Consider the following 27,866-nt stretch of genomic DNA (forward strand, 5'->3'; position numbering starts at 1 on the left):
GGGGAAGGAAGATTCTGCAGACCATGAAAAGATTTGTGATTAAAAAGGAGGGGGAGGAGGAGACGGGAGGAGGGGAGAAGGAGGGGGGGAGGGGAGGGAGGAGGGGAGAGGGGAGGAGGGGAGAGGAGGGAAGAAGGAGGGGGGAGGGGAGAAGGGAGGAGGGGGAGAGGGGAGGAGGAGGGGGAGGAGGGGAGAAGGAGGGGGAGGAGCGGGGGGGGGAGGGGAGGAGGGGAGAAGGAGGGGGGAACCGAGAGGGAAGCGGGCAGCCAGCGGAGCGCAGGGCCGCCTGGGCCAGTGTCCCCATCGCCCTCTCCACGGCGCCCACGGCAGGTGCGTGTACGATGCTCTAGTATCAAAATGTCTTGGCAAAAAAGATCTGGAAAGGAACCATGAAGTTCTGACAAAAATAGAAATCTGTAATAAAGCTCTAACACCAAAATAAACAGAACTCCATAGATGGTTCCCACGTCGTGCAGTCACACTCGGGCACCTCTCTGATGGCTTCGTCTCCGACAGGAAACAGTTTCATACAAAACACACGCGATGCCGGCTTCGTCCTGCTTCACACGCCTGGCGCGCGTCTTCGGGCCTCGCACGCACGCACGCACGCACGCACCTGCGCCTCACCCTCCCCGGCGACAGACACACGCTCACTTCACGGGGGCACTGGGCACGGACGGGCGACACGCGGAATCACGACACAGCCACCGGTGGAGCGGCGGGCCCGGCGCCCGGACTAGGCGCTCTCCTTGGTGGCGACGGGCGCGGTCTTGCTGGAACCTCCGTTCTGCGCCTTGTAGCCCGCGAGGCCAGGGCCGAGCAGCGTCCGGGCGCCCTTGGCACCGTGGCTCAGGGAGGGGGGCGAGGCGGGGGAGGCGGGGGGCGCGGGAGGGGCGGCGCGGCCGTTGTGAGTCTGCGCGGGGAGCGGCAGGTGCTGGCCTTTGCCTGCGTGCGCGAACTTGGAGGCGCCGTTAGGGGCGGAGGGGATGAGGGAGGCAGAGGGGCCGGGCCGTCCTGCGGAGGGGCTGAGAGGGTTAGAAGCGGCCGATGGCTTAGGAGCGGGTGCGTTAGGGAGGCTGGCGCCGTCACCGCTAGAGGGGAGAGAACCGCTTTTCCCAGAGCTGGGGGACAGCGCAGGGATCTTAGAGGCAGGCAAGGAGGGAGAGGGAGGCTTAAAGTCCCCACCAGCTTTCTTAGCACTTCCATTGGCCTGCGAACAGAGACGGCGGGGAGGGGGAGACAGGTCAGAGGCCGGCCGCCAGCCCCTCGCAGGGACAGCACGGCCCGCTGGGAGCCACTCACAGACACACCACCACAGCGTCCAGGCCTGAGCTGTCTGTGCCGTGCACCTGCCAGAGCCCCCTCCCCGCAGGTGCACAGCACAGGGAGCCGAGATCCCGCCCCCCCAACCCGTGGAGTTAAGGCGCTGCTGACGCAAGGACGTTAGTGTGGGACCGAGGGCCGCGTGAGCACAGCTGGGCTTGTCTCTCCCCGGTGTCCTGGTGGCACGCTCAGGGCAAAGCCAGTGGGCCTGGCAGCGCGCGCACAGTTAAAACGTGGAGTCGCCAACGTCAAGGCTGCCTGGTCGCGAGCATGCAAGAGCGTGGAGAGAGCTGGAACCGCGGCTGCTAGCCCTGCTTCGTGCCCACCCCCGAGCCCGCGGTCCGCAGCACTGCTCTAAGCTACGGCTTGCTGAACCGCGAGAGCGTCCGTCCAAGTTGGGGGTTAAGGCAAAACTACCTGGCGGTACTGGCGCGGGTCCTGCAGCTTGGACGGCTTGCCGGCTTTGTCCAGGCTCCCGGGTCTGCTCTTGGAAGTCAGGGGCACTGGCATTCTGGTCTGGGGGGCCCCGCCGGAGCCCTGCGGGAAAGAGTGGTGAGACGGGGGAAGAGGAGAGTGTGTGAGCGCCTTGTCCCGGAGGCTGCCCTACTGTGCGCAGAGAAGCCCGAAGTGCGGAGCCCCAGCCCGGCATGCAGGAGAGATGGAGGAGACACGGACTGGGGTTAATCGGAAGAACCAGACAGAATCAACCGCTCACTACTGATCCAACGGATTTTAATGTGAGTACCAGAGCAATCGACCATCTCCACAGCACACGGCGGACCCAGCATCCTGGCGTGTACCCGACACCGCCCAGCAACAGGTGCACACACAGTCGATTAGCTGTTAGACACCCAAGGCCGCTGGACTGGGAGGTGCGGGAGAGAGCAGCACAGACCGGGCCTCACGGCGAACAGACAACACCAACACCAACACCCACAACCACGCGAGCCGCGGCTAGGAAGCGATTCAATCACGAGACACCTGCTAAGGGCAATGATTGGCAGATTTAGGAAAGCGGCCGCCGCTGCGCTCCACGCCAGACCACGGTACCTTACGCGGAGCTGGCGGTACCGGCGTGGGGGGCTCTGGGGCAGTGGGCACGTCATCCCGCGCTAGCAGGGTGTGGGGAGGGGGCCCGTGGGCCGCGTGGGCGGAGTCGGCGAGGGCTCGGGGGCTCATCTCGCTGATGGTGTTTTCCAGCTGTTTGATGGTCTGCTCCAGGCTGTCCAAGGTCCGGTAGGTGTTCTTCCGGATCTCCTCGGTCCGGGAGCTCTGGGCTGGGCCCTCGAGCGGCCCCTCGGGCTGCGAGCTGGGGATCTCGAAGCGCCGGGCTTCCTTGTGCTGCTTCAGCGTGCCGTCCTCCTCTTCTTCCTCGTACACCACCACCTGCAGCGTCTTCTTCCCCGTCCTGGTGCCGGTGCGGATGGCCTGCGTGAGCGCGGCCAGCTGCTTTTTGGGGAACTTGAATCTGAACTTCTTCTTGGGGCTGTCGAACTGCTCATCGGCTGCGTCGCCCCTGCCCTCCGGACTCAGAGCGTCTCCCGGGCCCGACTCGCTCAGCTCGGCTTTCCTGGGGACCCTGCTCCCTGGCACCAGCGGCAAGGGCAGCGGGAGCGGGCTCTCGGCGGGCTGTGCTGCCCCCAGAGTGCCCGAGGCCACCGTGGAGGCAGACCCGGGGGTGGTACTGCTCTGGACGCCGGGGTCCCCACCCTCCTCCTCTTCCTCCTCCTCTATCTTCTCCTCTGTCATCAATCTCTCCAACTCCTCGTCGCATTCCTCGAAAATGGTGGACAGCCTCTTGTAGGCAGAGCGGATGTCCATGGGCTTGTCGAAGATGATGATGACCGGCTTCCTGTCCAGGCACACGACGGGCTCCTCGGGCCCCGGCCCCTCCTGCCTGGCGTCGATGGTCACCGTCTGCACCTCCTCCCCCTTGCGGCTCACGATGTCCCGCACCTCGCCGCTGGACAGCGCCTGCACAGCCGTCCTGGTGATCATGAAGGCGATGTTGCCCTCGCTCGGGGAACCCGGGGTCGGGTCCCCGTCCTCGGCGGGCGGCATGGGCGCGTTCCTGGCCCCTTTGGGTCTGAGGACAACTTGGCCCACCCCTGTCGGCGGAGCCTCCGGGCCTGGGGCTTGAGTCAGCTCTGTCGCTGGGGTCAGGGAGGGAACATGGGCCCTTCCTGTGTGCTCCCCTCGTTCTTGCTCCCTCTCCTGGGTCTTTCCGTAGTTCTGAGCCTCAGGGCCCGGCGTGGGGAGCTGCGGCCCTGACACGGCCGCTCGTTTGCTTTGCTCATCTTCTAATGAGCTCCCGCTGGAGATGCCGAGACCGGCCTCCACCGTGCGTTTCTGGAAGTTTCTGGCGTCACCGGGTATGGAGTTCTCCTTCCCCGACACGTTGGATTTGGATCCTGCAGCTGGGGAAGCATCAGGAACACCATTCTCCTTGCCCGTGTCCCGGCTGGGGGCGCCCCCAGGGCTCAGAGCCCCTGCCGCGACCTGAGAGGGCGGGGAGGGAAACCACACACGTTAGTCGATGCGGCCGCCAGCCTGGGAATTCATACGCACGGCTAGCAGGTGCAGCGCGGGCCTGCGGGGCTCACCTGTCGCGAGGCCGTGTGGGGGCCGTGCTGGTTCGCAAGCTCAGATTTCCACGCGTCTTCAGGGGGAAGCCCCGAGCTCTGGCAGAACAGTGCAGGACACGTTACGGCACGGGGCACTCCCTCACCGTGCTCTCCCACTAAGCGCCTCCTTTAATCACACTTCCGAAACCCGCGGGCCAGGCGCCCTCCGAACACGCGGGGGCGAAGCCGACTGCTCTGTCTGCCTGGCAGCGCTCTGTCCGCCGGCTGCCAGAAATGCCCTGGGTTTGTGCACACGGAAACCTCAATGAGGGAACTACAGGTCAGGGGCGGCCCGGGCGCGAGGAGAAAGATGGGCCGGCCCCGCGGGGGCTCAGCCTCTGTGCAACACCTCGGCAGGGGCCCAGCACTGCGGGGAGGCGCCCGTGTGGGCTGCGCTTGGCTGTGGCACTGGGGGCCGTGTCTCCTGTCTGTGAACTGAGGATCTCCACGGGAGGGGGGCTGACACCCCTCCCAGCAGGGATCTCAGTCCCATCTCTGCCTCTGTTAAGGAACGTGTGCACGAACACTTCCGCGACGGTTGGCTGCGGTCCCTTGGGATGAGCAAAACAAGCACTAGAACTTGTGGCCTCCTGATGCGGCTCAGCCACGAGGACCCGGTCCAGACTCAGGGTGGCCACGCCGCTGCGGCGGGATCTGAGCCTAAGGCTGCGTGTCAGGGCTCTGCTGTTACTCTCCCCACGCGGATCGGAGCAGAGACCCGTTTCCGAGGCCTCGGGGCTAAGCAGCCAGCTCCCCGGCCCGGCCTTGTCCCTGCTTTCCTTCCTTCGTGGAAGCCCAGGCACAAAGGGCGACTGCAGCAGGACAGGGCACAGCCCAGGGGGGCCGTTCAGTGGAGCACGGCGCAGCGGCCCAGGCTGAGCGCAAGTGAACCCAGAGCGCGCCCACGGTCCTGGTGCACAGGGAGGAGCGCTCATCACAGCCAGCAGTAACGCACAGGACCGAGGCGGTATCCATCCCAAGGAAACACCCGCGAGCTCGAGGAACCGGAGCCACCAACGCCTCCTGCTGCACGTCCCCTGGGCTCCCCTCCTCCCACCCACTCCAACCCCCGCGAAGCCCGCACACAGGTGCACGGCTCGGCTGCGCAGTGAAACCACTTTCTTTGGTGCCGCTTTACATTCAGATGGTAGCACAAATGACGCAATCGGGGCGTTTGGCCCCACACTTCAACTCCACCCACAGATCGGGCCCATTCTGCTGGGAACAGACCCTCGGCTGAGGAGAAACCAGGGCTGGCGCCTGCCCTTGTCGGTCACAGGGCGGGTGCACCTGCCGTCAACTATTCTGAGGGTCTCCCTGCCATGTGTGTGTTTTAGTAGGGATCTGGTCCAGGACCACTCCAGTGGAAGGTCGCTGGGTCTGAGTGTCACACCGTGGTCTCTCACCTCGGTCACTGGGCCAAGGTCCCACCCATCTATCAAAGCAGACACCCCGATTTTACCCAGAGAACTTGGCCACCTCTGGCAGGCAAGCCGACATGCTCTCCCGCACTTCGAAGCTCGAGCAGCATGGAAGGTGGTTACGGCTCGCTCTTATCTGCTTGCAGGTCCCGAGGGTGGGGGTGTTGGAAAGCAACAGACCCCCGTGTAGAGACGCCCATGACAAACCTGCGTCACAGTGAGGCACGGGGCTGGGCCTTCCAGGTGACATGAGAAGGGCTTCAAGGGGACACCTGACTTACGGAGGGCAGACGGGTAGCCCAGGAAGAGGTTAATACAGGCAAACCTAGGGGATGAGTGAAGAGTGCCTGTCACTCGGTGAGACCTGCACCTGCTGTTGGCTGAGAAAAATGAGATCTAAGGGGTCTGGCGTGCAAATGGGAGAGCAGGGGTCAGCTCATCACTCTGGCCAGAGTGCGGTCTGCGACAACCAGCCATCGTCTCCAGGGGTGTCTTCCCAGTTCCCAGCAGGGTTTCAGACAGAAAGGGGCCCTCCAAGCGTTGGTCCTCAAAGGCCCCATAAGCAATCCCACACGTGGGACAAGCAATACGTCCCCAGTGTCACAGGTTCACTTCTAACTGGGAGGAGGTCTTCAAGGGAAGCACTGGTCAGTAACAGTCTGATGATCTCTCCTGGTGCCTAGGCAGAGCCCTCCTCCCCCCACTACGGGCCTCCTGTGTCAGTTACACAGCAGGTGCAGGGCCCGCAAGGGCCGCGATGCTGTGAGCCCAGGGCTGATTCTCAAAGGCTGGTGGTGTCAGGGTAGCTCACCCACAGTGCGCCCCTGGATCTTCCTCACCAAACTTCCTAGGAGCCCAGGCCCCCACTGCCTTGCCTTTATCAGAGGGAAGCTGGGCTCTCTGCGCTATGAAGCGTCAGTACCCGGGGAGAAACGCTAGGGCCCGAGTCGATTGCCAGCAGCCTTGTCTCCTGAAATTCAGAGAGGCTTCCTTCCAACAAGCTCCAGGCCCCACCTTCACGGAGAGACCATCCCAGCGCTACTTAGGGAAGGTGGCGGACCGTGCCTCAGGAACCTGGGCGTCCGTGTAGAAGCCACCAGTGTATCAGCCGAAGGCACAGACTGCCAGAGGGAGCGAGGATTCTGGGTAGCCTCCCCGGAGACGGGTGCTGCGTACTCCTGCTTCCCCGTGAGAACGCACCCAGGAATGAAGGCAGGTGTTTCCTGCCAGTTTTCCTTCCTCAACATAAAGCTCTTCCCTGTTTTTAAACATGGATTTGTTTTCTGGTCCGTGTGCACGGTCTTCTGGAGCTGTTCTGATTTGAGGGGTGGGGACGCTCTAGAGGGGGAAGGTACTGTCTACAGTGCGCACTCCGGAAGCCTGAGCCACACGTCACGCACCTCCACGGAAACCTGTGTCTGTTCATTAACAAAGAGGAGGGAGAGAGAGAGAGAGAGAGAGGGGGAAGGCCCGGTGCGGGAGAGCCGTGTTAGTGCTGGGCGAGGAGGGGAGGGCCGTGGGCCGGTGGCACGCGTGTCACTGCCACGTTACCTTTCTCTCCTTGGCTGGGGCTGTGGTGCCCGGCCTAGTGTCAGCCCGGGGCTGCTCAGCGCAACTGTTTGAGTTTACATCCATAAAGGAACACTTCTGGAAGGCCTGAGGAATTAAAATACTGAGGTTAACAGGGATCTGAGAGCACCGGCGGGGCAGGGACGGAGGGAGAACTGCGGCAGCGTGGGAGGCAGGACCCCGCTCCCCTGGCCTCACCGGGGCCAGGCCGACACGGGGGGCTGAGCCCTGGGGAGAGGCCCTGGCTTGTTTGGGCCTCCCCACATCGCATGGACAGAGAGGACACGCTTTCTGCACACTTGGGGGCGGTGCTGCTTGCTTTGCCCTCTACACGTGTTGAATGTGTCAAAGCTGTCTTTCTGGTTTCTTCCTTTAGGCCAGCCTGACTGACATTACAGGAAAAAGGCTCACAGAAGCTGGCGCAGCGGCTCACTAGGCTAATCCTCCGCCTTGCGGCGCTGGCAAACCGGGTTCTAGTCCCAGTCCGGGCGCCGGATTCTGTCCTGGTTGCCCCTCTTCCAGGCCAGCTCTCTGCTGTGGCCCGGGAGTGCAGTGGAGGATGGCCCAAGTGCTTGGGCCCTGCACCCGCCTGGGAGACCAGGAGAAGCACCTGGCTCCTGGCTTCAGATCGATGCGCCGGCCGCAGTGGCCACTGGAGGGTGAACCAACGGCAAAGGAAGACCTTTCTCTCTGTCTCTCTCTCACTGTCCACTCTGCCTGTCAAAAAATAAAAATAAAAAAAAAAACGGCTCACAGAGACTTTCACCCCTGAACACATGCAGTGTTTCCCTCTGAAATGGCAACAGGTGCTATCATGCCCTGGGGTGTATGAGGGACTTCAAAAAGTGTGCAGAAAAACAGAATTAAAAGGTTAGTTTAGTCTTGTGTAAGAAAACTGTGAAATTGGGGCCAACACTGTGGTGCAGTGAGCGAAGTCACTGTGACGCCAGCATCCCATATGGGTGCTGGTTTGAGTCCTGGCTGCTCCACTTCTGATCCAGCTCCCTGCTAACGCGCCCAAGAAGGCAGACGATGGCCCAAGTGCCTGGGCCCCTGCCACACATGTGGGGGACCTGGAGGAAGCTCCTGGTTTCTGGCTTCGGCCTAAGCCCTGGCCACTGTAGCCATCTGGGGAATGAACCAGAGGATGAAGATTCTCTCTCACTGTACTTTTCAAATGAATAACCAATCTTAAAAAAAAAAAATTGAAATCCATGCCTAGTTTTTTCATATTATGTATTTTTCATGAACTTTTTATTTGAAAGGAAGAGAGGGCAAGAGAGAGAGGCCCTATCACCTCTCCCCGAGTCTGCACTGTCTGGGGATGGGACAAGGCCAATGCTGGGAGCAGGAACTCAATCGAGGTCTCCCACATGGGCGGCAGGGCCCCAACCACTTGCGTCACCACCCCTGCCCCCAGGGTCTGCACTGGCGGGGAGTGGATTCAGATGGGGAGCCAGGAATCGAACTCCAGTGCTCTGCCATGGGGTATGGACATCTTAACCACCAGACCAGCGCTCACCCACAGGAACATTCTGGAGTGCCCTGGTGTTTAGGATAAGGAGACGCTCGCTAGTGCCCACGAGGTTCTTAGTAGCCAAGGAGCTGCCTAAGCCCTGGAGGTTTGTCTCTGGAAACCACCGAGCCATGACCGGAACAGCCACGGGCTGGCTCCTGTGAACACTGAGACTGGAAGGCAAATTTTGAGGGCCAGCGGGGTGCAGACTATGAATGAATGAATACGTCTGTCTCTGTTGGGTCTATAGGGCTCACAGGGAAGTGGGTGTCCAGAGAGTGTCTAGATGCTGTGGCTGTGAGACCAGGAGAGACAGGGACTCGGGGACTCAGGTTCACGGAGCCCAGTGTTCTCTCCTGGGCTGCAAATCACCCCGGGGAGAGAATGCTGTCAGCAAGCCCTCCTACCGCTGCTGGAAAGGATTCTGCGCACCCCACCCCCTTCTCATGTGCAGCCAGGAGTACAAGCAGGCCTGTGCTGAGTCACCCTAACGGCCACCGTCACTTAGAACCGCAGGCAGAATGGGACGCACGGCCACCCTACGTGGACACACAGCGCTGGACATGGAATCTGAATGCAGTCACAACAGGGCATTCCCCTGCCTGGCCTTTGCTCTAGGACTTGGCCCTGCCAAACTGGCTTCCAGGCTGTTCCTTGCATGGGCTGGGCTGGGCGTGCTGGGCTCCTCTGCTCGCCTACAGCAGCCCCGGCTTGGGCCACTCTCCACGTCCTTTGGGCTCTCAGCTGGAGCTGGAGCCTGTGTCCTCCTCTGCTACCTGGTGACACAGAGCGTGGAGGGAAGCAGGCCCTCAGCTCTCCTGGAGGGGCCTGGGCAGCTCCTCGTCCTGCCTCAGGGCACACACAGCTGGAGCAGCCAGCCCGGCTCGGCCGCTGTCGGGCTCTCTGCCGGCACGGGCGGGCAGGGTGTTATTTCAGGCTGGGAAGTGTTTCGTCCAGAGGAGGACCCCAGATCTGGGCCCGATTAACGGCGGGACACAGCTCCACGTGGTGAACCGCCGGTGGCGGCACTGAAAGCGTGGCTCCCCTTCGGGAACGGTCCTGGTTTGTTTATAAGCGCCAAAGACACCAGCTTGATGACCCCAGTGTTCCCACGAGTAAGGCTCTGTGGCCATTCCAGGGGCCTGAAAACCGCGTGGCCGACCACAGGGATGCCCCGCGCAGGCCACGGGCTCAGTGAGGCTGAAGGGCTCAGGCCAGTGGCAGATCCACCCGGGGCTGCACAGACCCCCCCCACTCCCAGCAGCTGCCCCGTTTTGGCAGTTACTGCCATGGAAACCGAAGTAGGACAGGTGCCGGGGAAACGCTGTGTTCTGATCGGTTCCCTTACTGCACAGAGAAGGAAGATCCACGGCGTGCAGGGAATCACCCGTGGGTTCGTGTACAGGCAGCACGTGCTGGAGCCCCGAGGAGGCATGGTCCGACCTTCCGCTTACGGAAACACCCCGGTAATCAACACGCCGCAGCACGGGGGCTGGAGCTGGGCATGCGTCTCGGGTCAGGCGTGTTCTGGTCACCCGTGATCTGAACGTGAGGTCATTTTCACGTTTACTACCTTCACCCTATCCTGAATCCCATCCATAGACCGCAGCAGTGGGTTACAAGTGAAACATCTCAAACTAGTACCGCTTCTCCAACAGGCCACGGGAGACAGCAAATGAGACGACGGGGCTTCTCAGGAAGACAAGAGGATGCTGAACTGAACGGGAACCCGGGGGAGCTACAGGAGGCTGGCGCTCCTCGTGTGGATGCCCGTCGGAAGCCAGCTTCCACCAGAGCTCAGCGAGGCACACACCTGCTGAGCCCCACCTTGGCAACCTCTGGAATGAAGCAGACACTCCCGAGACGGAGGGGAAGGGCAGCGCATTCTACCAGCTGGCGCCAGGAAAGTGTGCGACCGCTTCTCTGTAGGAGTCTCACAGCTGGTCAGGGGGCCGCCCGCTCTCACAGGCCGCACGGGTGCTGCAGGCGCCTAGCTGAGCGCCACCTTGGGCGGGGGCAGCCACAGCAGGAGACGCACCTGCTCTCTCCGGCCAGCACGTCTGTGAGCACTGGGCAGGGAGTCCCAGACGCCCTGCACGTCATCCACACACCTGCAGCTCTGCCATTATTTTGTCTCCTTCCTCTTCCTCCTCCTCGTCCTTGGGAGACGCAGTGACTGCTGGTGAGGCCGGGGTCCAGGCTGAGGCGGGCTCCTCTGTGGAACACTTGGTGGCTCTGGTCTGTGGGCTCGGTCTGGCGTCCTCGCTGCTCGCCTACGGAGAGTCAAAGCACAGATGCTGGCTTCACGCCTGCCAGGAACCAGCGAGCGGGGGACACGCGGTGCCCACGGCCTACACCGCTGACTGTGCGGCTCTCCCCGTCTAGCAGAGGTCTGCTGTCTCCCCGGCGCTGAGTTCCCGTTTCATGTGCACCAGCTGTCATCCTCTGTGCGCACTGAAGATGCAGGAGAAATGGCAACTCTTCCACACCCAGCTCCCTGAACTTCCTGAACAGCCTCCCACGCCTGGGTCGGCCGTCTCAGTGACCACTGGCATCCCCACCTACCCCCACACATGCTGGTCCGACGCCTGCCTGGGAAACAGCCCGTGACCTGCCTCAGCCAAGTCTGGATCCCCCTGGGCTGCTGTGTCTAGTGACCGCTTCCCTCCGCGGCACCTGCCTGGGTCCAGCCCAGGTCCCCCTCTGCGCACCTCCCCCATCCAGCCCAGTGTCCGCCTCTCTTCTCTGCCTCGCGACTTCCACTTTTGAGCGGGGAGCGCCTGCTCTGCTCTGAGAGTGACCTCTGGACCTGGAACCAGCATGCCAGACCTTGGCCGTGACGGTCTCCTTCCTGCTGGTGTAGACCACGTCCCCCGACCTCGTGGTGGTGAGCCCGGATCCCGGCAGGTAGCTTCGTCGAGGGGGCGGGGGAGGAGGGGGTGGTGACTTTCCCCCCTGCTCTGAATTTGGAGAGTCTTCTGGAAAACAGGGTGACATTGCAAACATCAACTCTCTGCGGGATACCATCCACGGTCAGTGTGTGGGCTGCAACAGCGCCGTCCAACGGGAGAACTCCCTGCACGGAGCGATGACTGCGGGTGTAGACCCAGAGCCAGACTGACCCTGCGGGAGTATCCACCTCTACCTCGGTTTCCTCGCTTGTCAAATGGGTGGAACAGTAACATCCTCGGGGCCCGTGTTGTGGCTCAGCGGGTTAAGCTGTGCTTGCAACGCCAGCATCACATAAGAGCACCGGCTGGTGTCCCGGCTGCTCCACTTCTTCTTCTTTTTTTTTCTTTAAAAGTTTATTTTACATTTGAAAGAGTTACAGAGAGAGGTACAGAAAGACAGAGAGGTCCTCCATCCGCTGGCTCACTCCCCAGATGGCCACAAAGGCCAGAGCTGAGCTGGTCTGAAGCCAGGAGCCAGGAGCTTCTTCCAGGTCTCCCATGTGGGTGCAGGGGCCCAAGGACTTCGGCCATTTTCCACTGCTTTCCCAGGCCATAGCAGAGAGATGGATCAGAAGTGGAGCAGCTGGGACTCAAACCAGCGCCCATGTGGGATGCCGGCACTGCCGGCAGCGGCTTTACCCACTACACCACAGTGCTGGACCGCTCACCTCCCGCCCAAGGTTCTTGAGCAGTGGGACACAGGCCCAGGGACCAGACCCCATCCAGGGGTGGCACCACACAGCGCTGTGGGCGTCCACTGGGACCCAGAGCTCACCTGAGAGCTCCAGCTTGTCCACTGTGCCCTCTCCCCGGGGTGGCGGGCCCGGTGTGGGCGGCATCTCCAGGTTTGGAATGGACTTCATGATGTTGGCCTGAGCTTCTTCCAGCAGCTTCTCGAACTCTTTGCCGTTGTAGTGGTCCGGGTTTGGCCTTCTCTCTTCCCGTTTCTTTTCAGCTTCCTGAAGGGAACCAGCAAGGGAAGAAAGGTTAGGGAAAAAAAAGCAAACAAAAACGAGAACCCAGAGGGAAAGCGCGTGGCCGTGTTGGGGATTCCTGTTGGGGTGGGGGGGTGGGCGTGGACGGAGGACAGCCTGGGCCCAGCCCCCCTCTCCCTTCTGCTGCCACCTGTGCTGGGACAGGTGCTGTCTGGCCCAGTGACACTCCCAGAGCACTCAGATCAGGGGATGCGGCACACGTGCCCGCCAGCACCCGGGCACGCGCGCCTAGGGGCCGTCTCCCACCACCAACAGTCGTGGGGTTGGGGGCGACACCTGCTAAGAACCAAAAACATCCCAAGGCTCAGCTGCATTTGAGTGGAAGAACTGCCACCAGTTAAGACCCCGGGGATCCCGGGTTCTCACTTTAAAACGGGGGTGGGGGCGTCTAGATTCCGGAGAGTTCTGCAACAGGGAACACAGGAGGAACACATTTCTAAACACCTGCCTACTCTTACAGACATATCTGCGCTGTGGCCTAGTGGTGCAGTGGCTTACGCCTCCGCCCGCAGAGCCGGCATCCCACAGGGGCGCCGGTTCGAGTCCCAACTGCTCCACTTCCGGTCCAGCTCCCTACTGTGGCCTGGGCGAGCAGCGGACGACGGCCCCGGCTGAGACTGGACCCCAGGCGCTCCGCTACCGGAGGCGGCCTGGCTAGTGGCATCCTGGGCACAGGGTCCCCCGCTGGCCCGGGGAGGGGGGGCACTCGGCGCTTCTGCTGTCTCAGCGGGGCGGGGGGAGGGATGGTCACACCTGCAGGTGCTCTCCGGGGCCTGCAGGCTGGGCCTCTCTCCCCGCCCGGAGACCCAAGGCCCCCGGCCCCCAACACCCAGCCCGGGAGGGCCCGGGCCGGCGCTACCTCCGGGGCCGCGGCTCTGGTCCTGGCGTCCTCCGCGAGCGGCCCGGGCGGGCTCTGCGCCTGCTGCCCGGCCAGGGGCACCACGTCCGGCTTTGCTGGGCCGCCGGCCTCCTCCGGGCCCCTCAGGACCTCCGCGGCCGTGGCCTTCTCCACCGCCATGTAGTGCGCAGCCTGGGCGGCATCGGCGCCCTTCAGGAGCCCGTCGGTCACGTGCCTAGGAGAGAGCACGCGCGCGCGCAGGTGCGAGGCCGCGTTAGCTGGGACACGTCACTTCCGGTGTCACCACCAAGCGGGGCCGGCCGGAAATGCTGTTAAAGCAGAGTGTTAGTTCCGGGGTGTGGGTTTTCATGGCAACTTCCGGACCCCCTCATGGAGGGGTCCCGCGGTTACCTCTGCAGCTGCTTGCCTTGCCCAGTGCACTGTGGTGCCTGCCGCCATCCCGTCACTGTGCAGGTGCTGGTGCCATGTGCGCACAACCTGACCCCAACAACACTCTCTCTGCGTGTCGCTTCCACCTGAACCCAGGGCCCTGGGATGTAGTCCTCACCCAGGGCCTCCTGCAGCACCCTCTCCTCACGTCTCCTGAGGGGCGGCCTGTGTTCCAGTTCCTTCTGCTGGGGCTCTCTGGCTGCCCCATCTTCCTGCAGGGTCAGCGGTGACCATGACCTTAGTGTTCAGTGCTCACCCTGCCATGTTTCAGAGTCATGGGAGGCTGTGTGTCCATCCCTGCCCACGGGAAAGACGAGGCCTGGGGGCCAGAGAGTCCTGTGTGTGAGACCAGTTCTACTTGGCCTCACCATCACACCTGGGAATCCCACCTTTCTTTAAAAAAGATTTATTATCGATTTATTTGAAAGGCAGAGTGACAGAAAGAGGTGGAGGGAGAGACAGAGATCTTTCATCTGCTGGATCACTCCTCAGATGGCCTCCAGGCAGAAGCCAGGAGCCCAGAATCCCACTTGGGTCTCCCAAGTGGGTGCAGGGGCCCCAGTGTTTAGGCCATCTTCCACTGCTTTCCCATGCTCATTAGCAAGGAGCTGGATCTGAAGTAGAGCGGCTGGGACTCTGGTGCCGATACGGGATGCTGGTGTTGCAAGTGGGGGCTTAACCAGCTGTGTCGCACTCCAGCCCCACCCCCTTCCTATTAAAATGCTCTTTCCTAGGCCGGCATTGTGGTGTGGTGGGTCAAGTTGCTGTCTGCACCACTGGCATCTCATATGGGCGCTGGTTTAAGTCCTGGCTGCTCCACTTCTGATCCAGCTCCCTGCTAATGCACCTGGGAAAGCAGCAGAAGATGGCCCAAGTGCTTGGGCCCCTGACACCTTCGTGGGAGATCCAGACAGAGTTCCTGTCTCCTGGGTTCAGCCACTGCAGTCATTTGGGGAGTGAACCAGCAGATGGAAGACCTCTGTTTCTTTCTCCCCCTCTCTCTAATTCTGCCATTCAAATAAGCAAAAATAAATCTTAAAAAAATGCTCTTTCTTCCTTTCTTGATTTGATAAAAGATATCACAAGTCTCTCCTCTGCTACTCAACTTTATTTCTTGCTCCTTACTTTGCATGTCCAGTGCATTGAATCTCCAAGCCCCGCCCCACTCCCAGCCACTCCCTCTGAGTTATGGCAGGGACCCCCTCTAGCTACGTCTTCTGAACTTCAGCGGAAGTCTGCAGTACCCTAATGGGCACCTCTGTTGGGATGTGGTTCCCATGTCTCAAGTTCAACATATAGGGACGCCCGGCTGTCTCTTGGTAACCCCCCGAGTCTGTTCTGAACTGTGCCTTGTGCCTGCCTTCCCTTCCCCACCACAGTGTGGAACAGGACAAATGCACGACCTTGGGACGTGCGTATGCCCGACTCGTCCCCTGGGCCCTGATGGCAGCCAAAATTCCCTTCCCATTTCTGTGTATTTTCAGCTATTTAACTGCTGCCCTGCCTCACTCTCCCCACTGGTGGTTTCGGAGAAAAGACGTCACGTGGCAGTCAGCACTGGAGGTAAGGCAGACACAGAGCTACATTCTTCCGCAGGGGCAGAGTTACCTGCCAGGCCATGTGTTTGCTTAACAAGAGGGGTCCCTCACAAAAGTGCTCCTGGAAACAAACCCTGCCCACGCGTGGACCAGCACAGTGCTAGTGGGCGTGGACTTCTGGAATCTTCTTTTCCAGGGAAGTGCCCGATGAGTCTGTGGTTTCCTTGGGTCCTTTGCTGCATGGTGACCCTGGCTGATGCGCGGGTTCTCCCTCAATGGGGGTGACTGGCTCGGGCCCCTCAAGGGGGACTTCCTTCTCCCTCCTACACCTTCAGTTGGTAATTTAATTAAAACTTGGTTTCAACACCTCTTCTTCTCCTGTCCTGAAGCAAAGGAGGCAAACCCACTGTTCAGCCTCAAAACGTTCTTGCAAAAAATCCCTCCTTTATTAAAAAAAAACATAATAAATGTCTACTGAAGTTTAAGCCCTGGAAGGCACAGTGCAGCAAGACTGTGTTGCTCAATTAGGCCCTTACGTCACAGAGCAATAGAAATTCAAGGTGGGAGCCAGTCCAGGCTTCTGATCACACCGGAAGTGAGTCCTGATGAGTGACAGCAAGGAGATGGGTGGGACTTGGCAGAGGCGGGGAGTCCTACCCCGCCACGCCCCGCTCTGGCGGCCCCGCCCAGCCGTCAGCCCCGCCCCTCCGATCCCGCCCTTTTCACTGGGGCCCCGCCCCGCCTCACAGGCCCCGCCCCAGGGCCCTGCCCCAGCACACCAGGTGCCCGGCGGCCACTCACCTGCGCAGCACCGTCAGGACGTCCGTGAGGCCCCGCACCCGCTTCAGGAGCCCGTCCAGCTTGTGCGGCTCCTCCTTCAGGAAGCGCACGGCCTCCACCTCGATGCGCAGGACCGCACGCATCTTGTTCTGCAGGGTGGGGAACTCCCCTGCGGGCCAGAGCGGGCAGTGAGATCTCGGGGAGGGGGGCATGCCTGGGGCGAGGTCAGCTGGGCCTAGGGCCTGTCGCGGAAGCCCCCCCCCCCCCAGGACAGGTGTCCCCAGCAGCGCGCCTCCCCGCCCCCACTAGTGCTGGCCGCGGGCCAGGGTCCGCAGGGCGCTCACCTTTCAGGGCGGCCACGGCTTCTCCCACCTGCCGCAGGAGGAAGGCGCCGTCCTCCACGTCTTTCAGCGTCACGGCACGGCCCGTGGCTGTGGGCTCCTTCTTCAGGTCGTCCACGAATTCCTCCAGCTCGCTGCAGGGCGGTCAGACCACAGGCGGGGCTCAGCGCCCAGGCCCCCAGCCCTGCGCCTCCCACAGCCACCGCGTAATCCCCGCGGGCACCAGGAAGCGTCCCCAGGTGGGCCCCGGGCTGGCCAAGGGGACACTGTGTCCGGCTCAACAGCACCCACTGGTCACGGCCAGGGGTAGTGATGGCCGCTAAGGGAGGGGCCAGCGCACACTGTGATGGGGGAGTGGGCGAGAAAGGGAGAGATGGGGGGAAGAGGGGGAAGGGGACAGAGATGGGGAGGGGGAAGATAGGCGAGGGGGTAGGAGAAAGAGGGGAAGAGGATATGGAGAGGGAGAGAGATGGAGAGGGTGAGAGAGGGAGAGAGGTAGAGGGAGACAAAGAGGGAGAGAGAGGTGTTGTGGCTGTGGGATTAGTCCACAGGTCTTTAACTTCAGCCTCTGGCATCTTTTGTGTGTGCAGGGGGAGGGGCTGTCTTGTGCCCCCTCAGGTTTTCTACACCATCTCTGCTCCCCACCTGCTGATGCCAGGAGCAACGCCCCTCAGCCACCCAGCTGTGACAAGCAGGGCTGTCCCCGGTCCCCAGGCACTGTTGGCTGTCTCTGGGGGTGGGGGAACAAGGCTGCCCCCACCCACACCCCTGACTGTGCCGTCAGTGAGGACGGATTCTCTCCTCTCCAACAGAGCTGTGTCCAGCACCAGCGCCTGCATCATGCCCTGGGGCAGGGGACTAAGCCCGCGGGCCGCTGGCGTCTCTCCCCAATCCCTGCAGCTTTGCCTGGAGCTCCAAGGAGCAAAAACCCCTATTGCAAAGGTTAGGGGGCAAGGAGCGTGAGAAAGGAACCGCTAGGTGGTAGCAGAGAGACAGTGGTGCCCTGAGGTGCCCAGTGGAGCTCTGAGCCTGCAGCCCGCAGCAGGAAGACGAGGGGGCACGTGGCCAAGGAGACAGAGCCTCTGAGAGCATGGTGGCTGCGGGAGGGGTCCAGGCAGGGCCCCCGTCCTCACATCCAGCCAGGACCACAGGGACAGGGCAGATTCATCCACCTTCCTGGAGCAGCATGGAGCTCCCGTGCTGTCTCTTGTTCCACTATGGAGGCTGCCGCTCTATCTTTTGGATGGGACGAGGCTCTGCCAGGACCCCTCCCACAGCCCTGCATCCTGGAGGCCCAGGGCCCAGGACCCCCTGGGAGCTCCAGGTGCTTCTGCATGTTGTGCCCAAAGAGCACTGCTTTACAGGGTGAACTGGACAGACCAGCAAAGACCCGAGTGCCGTCAGGGCTGCGTGCACAGCCCAAGCACCTGCACAGAGCCATCGTCCACCCAAGCCACTTCCTGAAATTCTACTTCCACCTCATCTGCACACTGTGCCTTGTGGATTTCGGGACCTGGCACACAGCAGAGACCCCAAAAACTCCACCGCAGCTCTCCTGCAGGGACCATGGGACACAGAAGCGAGCGTGGATTCCACTGTGTACAAAGAGGTCCCTTCTTCTCCCAGGCTTTTTGAGACGTACTTCAGATAAAGCATCACAGATCGAATCGTTCACTCAAAAGCTGGGAAAGAAACCACGGAGCTGACATACTTGCTGAACCCCGTGTCTGACCCCGTCATCAAGACGACTTTGGAACAGTGGCTGAGATCAGTAACAGCCAGATGTTGTGTTTGTAGCCTCCCATGTAAGGTAGGGCCTGCACTTGACCTGGTCTCAAAGGAGCAGAACATCTGTGCAGACCTCTTTCGTTAGAGACCCGTCTACTCCTGCCATCAGGAAGCCATGAAGGAGAAAGGCTCTCCACCCCACTTCTCTCCATAGTTTCAGCTGTAGGCTCAAATTCTGTCTGTCTGCCATGGGAACGGCTCCCCAGGGACGCGGCCCAACAGGAACCGGTTTCTCGTGTGGACAAAGAAGGAAGGGGCGAGGGAGGGAGGGAGAGAAGGAGTGATGGCTGTGGAGGTACAGCTGCTCCAGACCTGAGGTTTCCAGCTGTCCTTGACAACACACTCTCACCTCCACGTCCGTCCCATCGGTGAACACACCTTACAACAGGTGCACAGAACCCTACAACGGGAGTCTCTAAAACAATGCATTTTCTAGATTCTTCTGGAGAACCCAGTTTTAAAAAAACGGGGTTGTTCCAAAAAACATTTCAGACAAAATACAAATAGCGCCCTTATCAGCTCATGGTGGGTGCTTAACTCTCCAAGTGCATGAGTGGAGAGGGATTTCAGAAAATGTGGATCAACAGTGGCCTAATTTAATTCGAGGGGGGGACAATGATACATTGATCTTTTTTCCCCCTTGACAATGTTAAGAGGGACATTTTAGTTCTCATCAAACACAGTGGATCGGCCTCAGGGGGACCTGAGCTGTAGCTCGAATGTGAGATGGGAAACGGGACAGAGTGTCTGCAAGCTGCGACTTTACAACCCCGATGTGGGAGATTTCAGCTTTCCCAGAAACAAGAGAATTACTAACACGAAGGGACCCAGAAATGTGAATATTCATTATCTAAAAAGTGAAAAGTTCCACGGTCAATCTTCCGTGCACAACCAAACATTAACATAAGACACGTGGGCAGCTGGAGAAGCCACTACCTGCGGATTCATCCCATATGGGCACCGGTTCAAGTCCCGGCTGCTCCACTTCCCGTCCAGCTCCCTGCTAATGCACCTGGGAAAGCAGCAGAAGATGGTCCAAGTGCGTGGGACACCTGGAAGAAGCTCCTGGCTCCTGGCTTCAGCCTGGCCCAGCCCCAGCCATTGAAGTCATGTGGAGAGTGAACCAGTGGATGGAAGACCTCTCTCTCTCTCTCCCTCTCCCTCTCCCTCTCTGTAACCCTGCCTTTCAAATAAATGAAATGAGGGTGCAAACTGTTGAAACCTTTATACTAAATTGATCCTCTGTATATAAAGAGAATTGAAAATGAATCTTGATGCAAATGGAAGGGGAGAGGAAGCGGGAGAGGGGAGGGTTGCGGGTGGGAGGGAAGTTATGGGAGGGGGAAGCCACTGTAATCCATAAGCTGTACACTGGAAATTTATATTCATTAAATAAAAGTTAAAAAAAAAGAAAAAAAATCTTTATGTATTAAAGCTATTTATGTTTAATATAATTATTTTAAAGCTTAAAAAAAAAAGAAATGAGTATTTTTTAAATGAAAGATGCAGCAGCCTCATGGGGGAGGAGACATACAACTCTGCTCCCTTCAATGTTGAGACTTGGGGACGTTTTCAGTAAGAACCTTTACAAGATTGGGTGCACCGGGTTGGGGGGTGGGGGCATGTTGCATTTAGATTCTCCTGTGATCTCAATTACACCTGGATGACAGGGAGATAATTTCAGGGCTGGGTTATTTTTGCTAGGAGTCTGAGTTGTGTGGATGTGACAGACTTCCCATGGGTCACTGCGCTGGGCATTTGCACCTGACAATGAATTCTGGGAAAGATCGGGTACTGCAGTCGGCCTGAGGTCCCTGGATACTCACAACCCAGCACCACTCTGACTTGTACACAGTCGGTGCCCGCTAGAGAGAGGCGAGAACGCTAACCAGAGGGGCCTCTTTGTTGGCCAAGACCGCTTTCCCTTGCAGGCTAAGGTACAGGGGGCCCGTAGCCGCAGGTGCTCACCTCAGCTTCTGGCCAATCCTCCCCTCTTCGCGGAGGTACTTTTGTCTCTCCTGCTCCACCAGGGTGCGCTGTCGCTGCACGGGGTCCTCCAGGCGCCGCATGGTCTCGGCGACTTTGCTGCTGATCTCCAGCTCTGCCTTTTTTATCATTGTGCGCAGCAGCTCCTGGTTCTGCAGCTGCAGGGCAAAACAGATGGACCTCAGCGGGTGCTGGGAGGTCACAGCCCCGCTGCTTTTTAATGTATTTGTTTCAGCGAGAAAGGCAAGGGCGCCCACGCTGCACGGGGCGCTGCTGCTTCTCCCAACAACATCTGAGGTCCAGCAGCCACCAAGCAACCAGACCCCTGTGCCTCTGTCTGCCACCTTTGCATAGGGAGGGAGCAGTCGAGGGCCCCAGTTCTGCAGCCACAGATGCTCTGGGTCAGACCCCCCAAAACTTCTCCTAGCTCACAGTGAGACTTTGGACTTCTCTCTTAGGCTTTCTTGATCTCTGTTAGAAACAGGCTGGGTGTTTGTCCCCTCCAAAATTCACACTGAACCTGAGTCCTCAGGGCTGGCGCCGTGGCTCAGCGGGCCACGCTGCCGCACATAGCGCTGGCATCCCAAATGGGTGCCAGTTTGAGTCCTGGCTGCTCCACTTCCCACCCACTCCCTGGGATCAGCAGTGACGGCACAAGTACTTGGGTGCCTGCCACCCACGTGGGAGACCTGGATGCTGCAGGGCTCTGAGGAGTGAATTAGCAGACAGAAGATCTCTCATTCTGCCTTTCAAATACAATGAAAAACAAATCACGAAAAATTTAAAAATCCCATCATCCTCAGCCATATGCAAATGGTATTAGAAGATGGGACCCGGGGCCGGCCTTGTGGTGCAGCAGACTAAGGATCTGCTTGCTGGCATCCCGTTTCCAAGTCCAGCTCCAGCCTCGGCTCCTCTGCTTCCAACGCAGCTCCCTGCTATTGCACCTGGGAAGGCAGCAAGGGATGGCACAAGTACTGGGGCTGTGCCGCCCACGTGGGAGACCCAGATGTAGTTCCTGGCTCCCGGCTTTGGTCTGGCGTAGCCCTCAAGGATTCTGCATGGTGCAGAACAGGTTCTTAACAAACGCTGATCTGGCCAGGAACCTCTTCAGAGTGTCACTTAAAGGAGACGCTGCCTCCATCTCAGGTGCGTGGTTCCATGCGCCAGATAGCGTGAAATCGCAGGTCCTTGGAGCATGCGACTCAGCGATGGTGGCATTGAGTGTTCTAGATGCGCCCAGGGCTCTTGGCAGCTTACCCATTTCCTAGGATCTAACGTGGGCTGCTTCTGTCCCCAAGCCCACGATGCCCATATAGTTTCTGGAACACACTTGTGTCTGCAACTATAGAGGAGTACAGGGAAGAGCAAGGTGGCCTCCAGGATTCCCCCATCGACAGTATCGATCGTCTATCTGTTACACAATCCCTCCAGTTCCTCTGTAACTTCGATGGACACGTTTTGGTGGCCGCCTGATTGCACAGACAGGTCTACACTGCTGTGGCTGTCCCCGGCCTCGAGCCAGTCCACTCTCTGCGCACATGGAGGGGCAGGGAAGCCTCACCGGTTACACCTGCTTGAAACCTCATCACGGCCTCCTTTTCCTCTAAAGCAGAACTCTTTCTGCATGGGCCCCGCTGGGTCCCAACACGAGCCTGGCCTCCGACAAAGACTGCAGGGGCTCCCTTTCTGGTTTCACCGCCTCGGAGCCTGGTGACCAGAGGCCAGCTGTCAATCTCCGTGTCTGACCATTAAAAGGTGGAAGTAATAGCTCACGGCTCACAGCTGGTTGTGCAGATCCTGCGAGACGGTAATGAGAGGGCTGATGGAGGTGCCTGGCAGAGATCTAGTCCTGAGCAGGTGGCAGCTGTTGCTATTGGGGAGCGTGAAGCCGGGGGCGGGGCCTACAGTTCAGTCTGGGGCAGGATAAAAAGAACCGTGCCAGTCTCTGTGATCTGTGACTCAGCGCCACGTCACGCACGCTGATGGCTAAAGTCTTTTTATTAGGGTCTTCAAAACAGCCGGGCAGGCACTATCTGGCTTGCTGAACACAATCAGCTGGGGGGACAGCACTCAGAGGCTGGCTTCCTCCTGGGCTCTCTGCGGCTGCCGCTCCACCCACCAGGCACTGGGCAGGGTGGCGCCTCTGTCCGCGGCCGGGCACCTCCCACTGCACGCATCCTGCACCCTCTCCAGACCGGGCACTCTCCCGTCTGCCACAGGTGTTCTGGAGCGGCGGGTCCCAGCTCCTGTTCTGTTTCTGCTCTCGGCAGAGTCTCTGGGAGGCTGTGAGCAGAAGCCCTCTAAGGAAAGAGTAGACTGAACAGAGCAGGGATGTTTGACAATCACAGCCAACCGTGGCGAATCCGAAATTGTTGTCCAAGACGTTGAAATCGGCAGTGACTCATGGTCTCGTTGGTAGCAGAACTGAACAATGGTGACCAAGACGGAAATTAACTGCCGGAATACTTAAACAAACTTGACATCCAAGCTCAAAAGACGGGAAACGTGGAGTCCCCAGAGTTCAAACGACTTTTTTAGGGATCGCCTGGCAATGACAAGGCACAGGCAGGACTGGGACCCGGTCATTCGAACTCAACCCAATTGCTTGTCTCCCCCCGCCCCCACCCCAGCCCCAAGGTGCACTTCTAACTAAGGCAGGAACACTGCCTGCTTTGTTTGTGGCTTCAATCATGGTTCCTGGCACACGGCAGGTACTCCCCCCAACACGAGAGAGCTTCAAGAGTTCACAGCACGTGCATATCCTAAGAACGTGAGGCGTGGATTTCCAAATCTCTTGCACCACTCATCTTTGAATCCCATCGGTTTTCTCAAGTACCCGTGGGCATGTCCTGCAAATCAAGGTCCAAGCGACATCTGTGAGAAGGCAGTGGCCGTGCTGGGAGAACTCCAGTGTGTGAAAGAACCGCGTGCGACTTGACCCACTCCATCAGACGAGGAGGGGAGAGAGCATTCCAGTTTATTATCAGACTTCCCAGAAAGAGGGGCTGGGTGGGATCCCACCAGGGCACCAAGAGGGCATTTTTCACGGCACACGCAGGTGACGGCGAGTGAATTACAAATACTCCTCTGTGCAGTTTCTCTGTGCACTCTCCTCCGCCCCCCACCCGATCTGTCTGGTGTTCAAGCCACAGCTCTGTCCCTGTTCCCCCCAGCAGAGAGCAAAGAGCCCCAGAGCCCGGACAGGGATCTTATGGCTTCTAGTAAGTCAGTTCTCAGCAGCTCAGACCATCAAGTTGGGAGGTGAGACCTCGACTACAATTGTTAGCAAAAATTAATCAACTCTACGGAGGTACGGTTTAAGAATGACGAAATGCACGCATTGAAAATACACGGTGCAGTGAGGTTCGACAAACGAAGCCACACCTGAACAGGGAGACAACACTTTCTGCCACCTCCAATAGCTCCTTCACGACCCTCTGCCTTCAACGCCCTACCCCCAGCCCACGGAAACCACTAACCACTCCTGTCACTGTGCGTTAGCTTCCCCGGCTCCGGAAAGTCACAGACATGGAATCGCACCCGTAAGAACGCACTCCCTTGTATCTGGCTTCTTTCATTCCAGGCATTAGTTTCGACACATAGCCGTGCGCCCCATCTTCCGGTGGGTCATTCTTTTTAGTGCCGAGAGGTGTTGTGTATGCGCCTACTAAACATGTTAGCTTTGTATACATTAACTTGAGTCTGATGATCTTGCCAAATTCACTGATTTTCTTTTGTAGGTTCCGAACTCCTGACTTCAGACATACAATGATGTCATTAGCGAGTATAGACAACTATACTTTTCAATTCCCATCTGTCTGCCTCTGTGTTATTCCTTGGTCTTACTGTGCTTGGTAGGCTCTTCTGAACCGAATGCCAGGTCTGGCCCGGGATTTGCCGGTGCTGTGGTTTGATTAGTACTTTGGGTGTTTAAGGGCTGCCAAATCTCATGTTAATGGTTAATGGATTGGGGACTGGCATTGTGGCACAGTGGGTTAAGATGCTGCTTGTGATAACACCATGGGTTTGAGTCCTGGCAGTTCCGCTTCCTATCCAGCTCCCTGCTACTGTGCCTAGGAAAGCAGCAGAAGATGGTTCAAGTGCTTGGACCCCTGCCATCCACATGGGAGACCCGGATGGAGTTCCAGGCTCTTGGCTTCAGCCTGGCCCAGCCCTGGCTGTTGTGGCCATTTGGGGAGTGAACCAGTAGATGGAAGATCAATCTCTTTTTGTCTCTGTCTCTCCGTAACTCTGCCTTAAATAAAACTTTTAAAATGGTTAATGGCTCTGGGGTATGAACTTTGATTATGGTATGAGAAGGTGGGGCTTTCGGGACGTGATCAGATTTGCTGGGGTCACTGGTGGAGCCCCTGATTAGTCAGGGTGGTTTTATATGGAGGGACAGCACAGACGCAGGTGGGCAGCCTGCTTCCTCTCTCTGCCTCCTGGCTCACCGAGTGAGCCTCCTCGGCACTCACCACCCACCTCCCCCATCAGACGCCAGATCAGTGGGGCCATGTGATCTCGTACTGTGAACCTCCAAACACTCAGCTGCCCTACAGCTCCTTCCACCAGTGGCAGTTTCTCTCGGGAATTTGTGTGACAGACAGCTGACATACAAATACTGGGAATGTGTCTAGTGTTTCCTAATCAACTATAATGTGTCTGGAGGTTATTTTGGGTATCCTCCATCAAGTTAAGAAAGTTTCCTTCCAGGCCGGCAGTTCCCATATGGGCGCTGGTTCAAGTCCCAGCTGCTCCACTTGTGATCCTGCTCTCTGCTATGGCCTGGGAGGGCACTGGAGGATGGCCCAAGTGCTTGGGACCCTGTACCCACATGGGAGACCAGGAAGAATACCTGGCTCCTGGCTATGGATGGGTGCTGCTCCAACCATTGCAGCCATTTGGAGAGTGAACCAGCAGATGGAAGACCTCTCTCTTTCTCTTTCTCTCTCCTTCTATCTATAAACATACCTCTCAAATAAACAAAATCTTCAAAAAAGATAAAGTTTCCTTCTACTCTTAGCGTGCTGTTTCTATCATCGACATTGAATTCTGACCCTGCTTTTCCTGTCTTTACTGAAACAACACGGTTCTCATCCTACATCTTGTTCAAGAGGTCAAGTTCATCGCTTAGCTTTTTCATACTGAAACCACCTCATACTCTGAGATAAAACCCTGGAGGAACGGATCATCCCTTTTATAGATGGCTGGGTCCAACGCTAATATTTTGTTAAGGAACCTTCAGTTTCCATGAGGGATATGGGCCTGTGGTTCTCTTTTGTTACATCTTTGTCTGGTTTGAGCTGGGCAATGTTCTCTGTCTTATGAGTGTTGTTTCTGATGAGCGGCCAGCGCTTTCTTGTTTGCATTTCTCTGTCTGCAGTGTCCCTCTCTCCCCCACTCCCCCCAGCTACTTTTAAGATGTCCCTGTGTATCCCTGGTGTTGAGCAACTTGGCTGCGATGTGTGCTCTGTCACTTCCTTTGTGGTTGGCGTTCTGGGGGTTTTCGCAGCTTTTTTTGGTTTGTGGATTTACAGCTTACATTGAATTTGGGAAAAATCTCAGATATTATCTCTTGAACTATCTTTCCCTCCCTCTTGGACCACTTACCACTACCCCACGGGTCACTGTAGTTCTGTTTGCTGTCTTCACGCCTCTGTCTCTCTATGCTTCCGTCTGGACAGCCTCTATCAAGTTTTCAAACATGTGTTCTGGCTGTGATTAATCTTCTATGAGGTCCATTCAGACTCTGTGTTTCCCAGCTCTTGAAGACCCTATTTCAGCACCATGTCTAGTAATTTCTGATTGGATGCTGGGCATGGGACGTGCAATCCTGCTGTTTTCCTTTCTGGGGCGTGGACTCCTGGGAGGCCATCGGGGACGGACTTTGCTCTTCAGAGACTCGTTTTCAGAATCAAGGGCAGCCTTCCTCCAGGGCTACTTCAGCCCCAAGATTGAAACCCAGCGGCGCAACTCCGCCTCTCCACGCTCGCTTGTCAGAAGGTGGACGTCTCCCAGGCTGTGTGAGCTCGCTACCACACATGTGTAGCTTACTGCTCACTCACAGACCCACAGACATCCGTAGCGCCTTCTCTGTGCTTTGCCACACGCTCTCTACACACTGACCTCGCAGCTCCGATGACCTTGTCCTGCTCGCCGGTTCTGGGTCTGCGTCATGCCTCCATCCAGAGAGCCGGGTGAATCCTAAGCTTCCTTTCTCTGTAGGGTCACGATCCCACGCTGCGTGCTGTCCAATGTCAACACCGTTGCTTTGTGTATTTATCTACCTTCCACTTTTCTAGCAGCTAACGGCAGGAAGGCCAGGTGGTTCCTCCCTCCTGCCTGGAAGCACGATTTATTGACAACATCTTGACATTTTCATAAGCATCCTTAGACAGAAATAACGCTCTTGGCCATTAAAATCTTAATTGGACCACATAAGCTACCCATAATAACTTCATGAAGAAACTAGGACGTTCCTTAAACCTAATTCCACCCGCCTCCAAACGGACCTGTACTTCACATACCCAATCCTGGTTTCTTAGGCAAATCCTGAGACTGTGGGGCTTGCCCACAGGGGGCGCCATAACCGCACTGACTCTGGCTTTGCTCCACAGCAGGGGCCCTGCATGGTCCGTGAGCGGCAAGTCCAGAAGTTCCACGATGACAGCTGGGCTCCATACTGAGCCCTGGCCTCCTGGCCAAGTTCCTCCAGGCTTCAGGCACCAGCATGGAGGGTGCCTGGTCACAGGTGCGTGTTCTGTGGGTGCTGTCTCTGCATCTCCCACAGCCTCGGGCTGTCGGGGGATGTGACAAAGAAAGGCATGGAGTAAAGGGTAGCCCAACATCAATCCCTGTGCTGGTTCCACGGCCTGTCCTGCCTGGCCCGCTTCACGTGGACCACGCCCCAGCAAGCTCTCCGCGGGGACACACACTCCCTTGGCTCTCCCTTTGGATGTCAGTGGGCCACTGGGGCCCTGGACCAGCTCTGTCTCATGAGCAGAGAGGCAGAGACAACTGTTCTGAGTGATGTCCTTTCAAACACAAGAGATTTGGGTGCGGGGGCTCCTGTTCTATCTCCTCCCTCTCGTGGGAAGCGGCAGCAACTCCTCAAGAGTCTACAAAAGGCCACATTATGACCAGAATAAAAATAGCCAAGTTTTCCTTTTTTTTATCAGGAGGCAAGAGATGGCGTGAGCAACGGTGGGAATTTAGCGAAACGGAATGTGTCCATTCTCTCGATTTAGGTCGGGTCTCATCTGGCTCCCAAAGGACCTGTGCCACTGCTTCTAGAAACTTCTCTCACCCCTCAGTGCCTCCGAGAGGGACCAAAGTACAGTCCCTTCTGTGGATATGGGATTGTCCTGATTATCCTGGTAACATCAGGTCCTGCGGCATTGTGGGAAAGATGCCGCCCCAGCTAACCACAGGCCACCTGTGGGCACGGGGACACGGTGCAGAGCCCCTGTCAGCTCTCCTGCCACTGCATCACCCTCTGTTCTACCTGCGGGAGGGACCTCGGGGGGCTGAGCACTCCCAGAACCTGCTAGGCTCCCCCTGCTCACGCCACAGTCCACGCCGATGAGGTCAGACCCTTTCAAACAAAAGAATCCTAGTAGACAGATGTGCAGGGAAGGGTGACCACGGGCCGCCCTCTGCCTTCCCAGACAGCCTCTGCCCTGTTGAAATCCACCCCCCCCGGGGGGGGGGGGCTGCACCAGGTGTCCCCTCCCGAGAATC

At 58.4% G+C, this 27,866-nt stretch overlaps 1 protein-coding gene across 10 annotated transcripts in view; it reads right to left on the reverse strand.

The window, feature by feature from the left end:
* Window positions 1–228: 228 nt before the first annotated feature.
* KIAA1217 (KIAA1217 ortholog) overlaps window positions 229–27,866 on the reverse strand; it is a 240,016-nt gene continuing 212,378 nt past the window's right edge. For 4 of the 10 annotated variants that reach the window (XM_062211182.1, XM_062211181.1, XM_062211180.1 and 1 more), the window contains 12 exons: window positions 20,103–20,278; window positions 16,350–16,480; window positions 16,027–16,174; window positions 13,259–13,472; window positions 12,180–12,363; window positions 11,283–11,431; window positions 10,565–10,726; window positions 6,920–7,024; window positions 3,927–4,004; window positions 2,374–3,822; window positions 1,741–1,860; window positions 229–1,210 (listed from right to left, as the gene is read on the reverse strand). In XM_062211182.1, coding sequence (XP_062067166.1) covers window positions 737–1,210; window positions 1,741–1,860; window positions 2,374–3,822; window positions 3,927–4,004; window positions 6,920–7,024; window positions 10,565–10,726; window positions 11,283–11,431; window positions 12,180–12,363; window positions 13,259–13,472; window positions 16,027–16,174; window positions 16,350–16,480; window positions 20,103–20,278 — 3,390 coding nt within the window. In that variant the 3' untranslated portion in view covers window positions 229–736. The other 6 variants (XM_062211186.1, XM_062211179.1, XM_062211188.1 and 3 more) reach the window with 5 other exon arrangements.

This window comes from Lepus europaeus, chromosome 14, assembly GCF_033115175.1.
Source record: "Lepus europaeus isolate LE1 chromosome 14, mLepTim1.pri, whole genome shotgun sequence".
NCBI classification, from domain to species: Eukaryota; Metazoa; Chordata; class Mammalia; order Lagomorpha; family Leporidae; genus Lepus; species Lepus europaeus.